At 45.7% G+C, this 7,220-nt stretch overlaps 1 protein-coding gene across 3 annotated transcripts in view; it reads left to right on the top strand.

Annotated features, from left to right (window-relative positions):
* The first annotated feature begins 1,597 nt into the window (after positions 1-1,597).
* Positions 1,598-7,220, top strand: part of LOC129841198 (zinc finger protein 79-like) — a 70,210-nt gene continuing 64,587 nt past the window's right edge. The window contains exons 1-3 of one of the 3 annotated variants that reach the window (XM_055909357.1): positions 1,605-2,127; positions 2,501-2,631; positions 2,835-6,583. In XM_055909357.1, the coding sequence (XP_055765332.1) occupies positions 1,845-2,127; positions 2,501-2,631; positions 2,835-4,082 (1,662 nt within the window). In that variant the 5' untranslated portion in view covers positions 1,605-1,844 and the 3' untranslated portion in view covers positions 4,083-6,583. Of the gene's footprint in view, positions 2,128-2,500; positions 2,632-2,834; positions 6,584-7,220 lie in introns of those variants that run through there. The other 2 variants (XM_055909358.1, XM_055909360.1) reach the window with 2 other exon arrangements.

Raw genomic sequence — 7,220 nt, 5'->3', positions numbered from 1 at the left:
AAAGCTTCAACTGGCTTGGCAAACTCAGATTATTATAATTTGTTTTGCATATGTTGTTTAGACCCTATTTTACATAATCTGAGGTGTTTGTGCCTGCCATCGATTGAGACACAGCATGCTCTTGAATACAGGGTGGGAGTCATTTCAATCAAATCAAATGTGCGGTCAAAGAGTGATTGAAATCAAATGGAACAACCCCTCGGTTTGGCGTTTATCCAAAACCCCTACAAAAAAAATAACACATTAATTTCCCCATAGGTTGGGGTGTAGGGTTTGAGCATAGCTTAAAGGTAGGGAATGTCAGTTCCTCTTCCTGCTCCATAGTCAAGTACCATGGTCTTGTAGTGGATGCGAGCTTCGACTGGAAGCCAGTGGAGTGTGCTGAGGAGCGAGTTGCTGCGTTCTGGCTAAATTGCAGTGATTTGAAGTCACAAGCGGGGAGCCAAGCCAACAGCGAGTTGCAGTAGTCCAGACAGGAGATGACAAGTGCCTGGATTAGGACCTGCGCCGCTTCCTGTGTGAGGTAGGGTCATACTCTACAGATGTTGCAGAGCATGAACCTGCAGGAGCGAGTCACTGCTTTTAATGTTTGCAGAGAACGAAAGGGTTCTTTGCACTCTGGGAAGGAGACAATGTGGAGTGGTCAACCATGATGGAGAGAACTTGAAGACGGCAGGCCTTCCCTGGGAGGAAGAACAGCTCTGTCTTGTTGAGCTTGAGGTGAGCCAACATCCAAGCGGAGATTTCTGCTAGGCAAGCAGAGATGCGTGCTGCCACCTGGGTGTCAGAAGGGGGGGAAGGAGAAAAGTAGTTTAGTGTTATCCGCATAGCAATGATAGGAGAGACCATGTGAGAATATGACGGAGACGAGTGATTTGGTGTATAAAGAGGGCCTAGAACCGAGCAGTGGGGTACACCAGTAATGAGAGTATATGGTGCAGACACAGATCCTCTCCACGTCACCTGGCAAGAGTGGCCTGCCAGGTAGGATGCATTCCAAGAGTATACAGAGACTGAGAAGCCCAGCCCTTAGAGGGTGGAGAGGAGGATCCGATGGTTCAGTGTCGAACGCAGAGGATAGATATAGGAGGATGAGAACAGAGGAGAGCAGTGAGGAGAGCCTCCGTGACACAGAGGAGAGCAGTCTCGGTTGAGTGATCTGTCTAGAAGCCTGACTGGTTAGGGTCAAGAAGATTGTTCAGAGCGATAACGAGAGTTGGTCTGAGACAAGAAGATAGTGTCTTGTAATTGGAACATAAGGGAGGAAGTTATGTTGTGCAGAATGAGATTGGGGCATACGGGATTAAATACTTCTTTGAAATTAATAGGGAAACATGGTACTGGAATGGGTGTATGGTAGAGAACGGTTGAACATGTATTATTATGTGAAATTATGTAGAAAGGGAGAGTTTATTTGATAGGGTTAGAGAGGTATATCTGAGATGGGGATTCGGTGGTATTTTTTTGGAGGGAGGCAGTGAGGTTTGTAGGGAATTTATTTTATTTTATTAGAAATTCAGGGTTAGTTATAGAATAGTAGTAGGGAGACAGTGACCGTCCTCACACTCCACTACAGTAGGTGGCGGTATATGCACCTTTCAGTTGGTTGCGATTCGCCAATAGAAATGTAAAGAAGAAGTAAATGGAAGTGAACATGACCAAGAACAATTTCCACGATAGCGTTTTTATTTAGATATTAACACCACAGAACTCAAAATTACTAATTTAACTGCACAGCATCACATACCTGCTCCGGGTAGTCATTAATTCGTGTTGGAGACAGGACTTGGTTGATAGATGTTATCTAGGTAACTAAGCTATATAGCAGTTAACGTTAGCTAACAATGGCTAACTGTGTGGTTTCTCACACTCAAATAGCCTCCATTATGGAGGTGCTAGCGAATGCCGCCGTGGCAGAGATCTGTAAACTCGTAGACGACGACTATGTAGTGTTTCGTTTGGAAATTTCTCAAAGCCAGAAAGAAAACAGGGGATTGCGGAGGAAACTACAGCTTCTCGAACTGAAGATGGCACGGGAGCGCGCAGAGAGGACAAGGCGAGAGCGCGTCCTCACCAGTCCTCCCAGTAGTGTCAATATTCTCGATGGACACAGAGGAATGGCAAGAGGTACAATTAGCAGAAGGCCGTTCCACTTTGTGCATGTGTCACTAGATTTGTTACACACATATGGTTAACCAGAATTGGTCAGATTTTTTTTTTCTTGGTCAGTTTTTGGACACTATACATTAATTGCCCTTATTACTATCTACCTACCTAATTATCGATCTAGCACAAAGACACTTTCATATTCTAACCAGATTTTTGATTTACTGCATTTTCTATCATTTACTAATTGAAAACAAATAGTATATAAAGAAGTTATACGAAGTGTTACCTAACATCCTTTCCAATTCTATACAGTGTCAATAGTGTACAATATATACTGTTGAACAGTAACAGTACCTAACCTAACCACCTCTTTTCCCCCAATCACTCTCAGGTGAAGGACATCTCACTGGAGGCCACAGGAGTATTGTGAAGCCAGCGGGACACAACGCGTGGAGAGATGACCAACCCATAGCTATAGATGAGGGGAGTGGAACCTCAACCAGACACGTTATCATGATAGAGGTTAGTGTAATTGTGTTGCATTAAAAAGGAGATCGTTTGTAAATCAAATGTGCAGCATTTATTTCAGAAGGGCTCGCCTCAGCTATTCACTTGCTTACATGGACTAATATGTCTGACATAGGGGAGCTTGTGAGACTTCCCTATGACATTGTTATCCAATTCAACTCATGTACCGGTAATAACCTCCTCTCTTCTTGTGTCAGTCTGCAGATGCAGAGGCTGCAGGTCCTGGGCTCAAGCAGGAGACGTCTGAAGGAGAGGAGGACCCACGGCACAGCAGAAACATCCAGACTGGAGACCCTACCATCGCTCCAGCGCCGCCCAGGATCCGAAGCAGCATCACGGAGGTCAGTGGAACGCCGAACGCCGTCCTCAAGTCAGAGACAGACACAGAGACTTTAACTGTACCTTACAGGCTCTTACACACAGGATCTGACCACAGATCAGACCCAGTGGGGCTTGAGCGACTGGGCTGTCCTCCTGCTCCTGGCTCAGAGTATTTACCGGTATTTCACCAGAGCGAGGGGACGGTTAATTCCCAAGGAGATGATGATGGTGACACATTAGACACTGGTGGTGATTCATCTTGTTCTTACGCTACAGAGATGGACCCTTGCAACATGCCCTTGGGTTTAGAGACACAGACTGATCTATCTAGAGGAGACTGGAATCGGTACAGTAGTAGTGTATACTCTGAAGGGTGCCTAGATAAGAAAGGGGAGGTTATAGTGGTAGATGAGGTGAAAGTGGAGGGCAACGCTCCTCTGACATGGAGTGCAGATGAGACTCACTTAGGACACTCACAAGGCAGAGATTTCTTAGATTACACGGAGAACTTAGAGACAAATCAAAATGTCACCACCCACTCCCCTCCACATGCTTTCAGGGATCGCAACCCAGTGTCCACGTCAATGAGGCCTTCTGATTCACACAGCCAGGTCCTTTTCGATCAGGTATTGAACTCAAACGACAGGGCTAGAGCCCAGGCTCAGGGACAGGGAGCCACATCAGGCAATAGTAAAGAGAAGCGGTTCCTCTGCATGTTCTGTAACAAAGGCTTCAGCTGCCCCCAGAAGGTGGAGATCCACCAGAGAGTCCACACAGGGGTGAAACCATTCAGCTGTACCCAGTGTCACATGCGCTTCGCTGAGGCTGGCAGCCTGAAGAGGCACCAGAGGGTCCACACAGGAGAGAAACCCTTCAGCTGTACCCAGTGTCATATGTGTTTCTCCCACTCTTTCAGCCTGAAAAGGCACCAAAGGGTCCACACAGGGGACAAATCCTACAGCTGCCCTCAGTGTGAGAAGAGCTTCACCCACCAGAACCAGCTGAAGATGCACCTGACGGTCCACATGGGAGAGAGGCCGTTTGCCTGTACGCACTGCGGGAAGAGGTTCTCAGAGAGGAGCTACCTCCGGATACACCAGCAGAAAAAACATTCCACTTTATAACATAGAAAGTACCCATTCCACTCGATAGCTTCTGACTTTTCGATCAAACCCTGCATAGAAGACAGATTAATTTTCATTGTCTGCATTAAAGATCCCCAGATGCATTTGGAATAATGAGAGTAACAGATCTGTGTTGAATATTCCTGGGTAGAATATTGCATACAGACATTGTTTGATATAAGGCATATATAAGCCTAAAATGGCTCTTACATAATGTTTGTTCTGTTTAAGCTATATGATGTTCACAAATGCCTCTTTCCATGCTTCCATTGAACTACATTCTTTTCCCCAATACATTTTTTATGAGAAAATGAATGCTGTTGATGCAGATTTTTAGTTGAGATTTTACATTGACATTTTTGTCATTTAGCAGGCGCTCTTATCCAGACCGTCTTACAATTACTGCATTAAGAAAGCTGGGTGAGACAACCACATAACACAGTCGTAGCAAGTACATTTTCCCACAAAATAGTTATCAGCAGAGTCGGTGCTTTTTTTGTTGCCTGTTGTATGGGTGGGTAGGAGGCAGCGTGAGATTCATTTAAGATACTCTTTGAAAAGGTCAGGCTTCAGATTTTTTCAGAAAATGGGCAGGGACTCATGGGGAAGGAAGCTGGTTCCACCATTGCGGTGCAAGGACAGGGAACAGCTTGGTCTGGGAAGGGTGGGAGGGCCAAGATACCAGTGGTGGTAGCACTGAGTGCTTGGGTAGGGGTGTATGGTTTGAGCATAGCATGAAGGGAGAGAGGGTCAGCGCCCCTTCCTGCTCTGAAGGCAAGCACCATGGTCTTGTAGTGGATGTGAGCTTCGACTGGGAGCCAGCTGAGTGTGCAGAGTAGCGGTGCGACATGGAAGACCTTGGAAGGGTTGAACACCAGGCGGGTTGCAGGGGTTTGTTAGCACAAACAGGGAGCCCAGCCAACAGTGAGTTGAAGTAGTCTAGACGGGAGATGACAAGTTCCTAGGACCTGCGCCGAAGGGTCGTACTTTACGGATGTTGTAGAGCATGAACCTGCAGGAGCGAGTCACTGCTTTGATGTTTGCAGAGAATGACATAGTGTTGTCCAGGGTCACGCCAAGGCTCTTTGCACTGTGGGAGAGGGACACCGTGTAGTGTTCAACCGTGATGGAGCGGGCAGGCCTTCCCCAGGAGGAAGAGCACCATCTGATGGAACTGTGGGTTTACACAACTGAAGAATTTATTTTACACCAACTGTCAGAAACCATCTCAGGGAAGCGCATCTGCGTGCTTGTCATCCTCACCAGGGTCTTGACCTGACTGCAGTTCGGCATAGTAACTGACTTCAGTGTGCAAATGCTCACCTTCAATGGCCACTGACACGCTGGAGAAGTGTGGTCTTCATGGATGAATCCTAGTTTCAAACGGGCAGATGACAGACAAGCGTGTATGGCTTAGTGTGGGTGAGCCGTTTGCTGATGTCAACGTTGTGAACAGAGTCCCCCATGGTGGGGTTGTGGTATAGGCAGGCATAATCAACAGACAACGAATACAATTGCATTTTATCGATGAGCAATTTGAATGCACAGAGATACCGTGACGAGATCCTGAGGCCCATTGTCGTGACATTCATCGCAAGGATCTGGACACAATGCCTGGAAGCTGAAAATGTCTCAGTTCTTCCATGGCCTGCATACTCACTCTACATGTCACCCATTGATCATGTTTGGGATGCTCTGCATCGACGTGTACAACAGAGTGTTCCAGTTCTCGTCAATATCCAGCAACTTCGCACAGCCATTGACGAGGAGTGGGACAACATTCCACAGGCCACAATCAACAGCCTGATCAACTCTATGCGAAGAAGATGTATTGTGCTGCATGAGGCAAATGGTGGTCACACCAGATACTGACTGGTTTTCTGACACACTCCCCTACCTTTTTTTTAAGGTATCTGTGACCTAACGGATGCATATCTGTATTCACAGTCATGTGAAATCCATAGATTAGGGTCTAATGAATTTATTTCAATTGACTGATTTCCTTATATGAACTGTAACTGAGTAACATCTTTGAAATTGCTGCATGATTCGTTTTCATATTTTTGTTCGGTATTGATGGCTTCTGACTTCTAAACTTGAAATATTGTTGATCATCAGGTATCCTATGGAATGGAGAAGTTAATGGTTATCTGTAGGAGGAATGTATATGGTGGAGTCAATTAAGGATGAATATGAGCCAGGGGATTGGAATGTTACTGAGTAAGGGAAAGGCAATCACATGGTTGCGGGCACTGATAAGGGGGGAGAGCTGTGGTTTAGTGATGAATGGGGGCCGGGACAGGTCAGGTCACATTAAGGGAGAAGGAACCGTTTATACCCACATCACTTAACTTCCTGCCTAGCAATAATGTTGTGTCTAGAGGGAAGGGGGAGACTTCACCTAAATTGGGGTATATATATTTGTTCTGGTGGGAACATGTCTTTGTCTGTTCAGCTGTCTGACCCATTGGGTGAATAAACTTGGTTTGAGCTTCAATAATCATCTGTGAGTTTTTACTCGGTTCATTTAGAACAGGCCTGGGCAACTCCAGTCCTCGGGGGCCTGATTGGTGTCACACTTTTGTTTGCTAGGGATGGGGGAAAAGTGTGACACCAATCAGGCCCACGAGGAGTGGAATTTCCTATGCCTGATTTAGAACTTAACAGTATATATTATAGCACCACGTCTGATCTCATTAATATGCTACCTTGTAACCGTTTCACGATAAACCATGGTAAAATTCCCAACGGTTAGTATTACTGTTTCAAATTATAATCATCATTAAAACCATGTTTGATTACCGTGGTTTGAAAAACTCACGGTAAATACTGTCCAGCATCAACCAAAGTTATCAACAGTCTGACGCAGTCGCAGCATGCAACGTGGGTTTTTTGTTTTGTGTGAAAACATGGTGGGAGTCAGTGACAGTGCTCAAGAGATTTTTCAGCCTTCTAAGAGGACCAAATCTGAAGTGTGGTCGTATTTTGAGTTTAACAAGAGTGCTGAGGGAAACTTGATCGAAGATGGTCACCCTATCTGCAGCACATGCAAAACCAAAAAAACTTCAAATCAACACTTCAAATCTCTTGAGTCATCTTCGTGACCACCATCTTCGTGCTACTTTATAGCAAATGCAA

This window comes from Salvelinus fontinalis, chromosome 42 (assembly GCF_029448725.1).
Source record: "Salvelinus fontinalis isolate EN_2023a chromosome 42, ASM2944872v1, whole genome shotgun sequence".
In the NCBI taxonomy this organism is placed as follows: Eukaryota; Metazoa; Chordata; class Actinopteri; order Salmoniformes; family Salmonidae; genus Salvelinus; species Salvelinus fontinalis.
The sequence above is the reverse complement of the archived record's forward strand: the minus strand, read 5'-3'. Positions and strand labels throughout refer to the sequence as shown.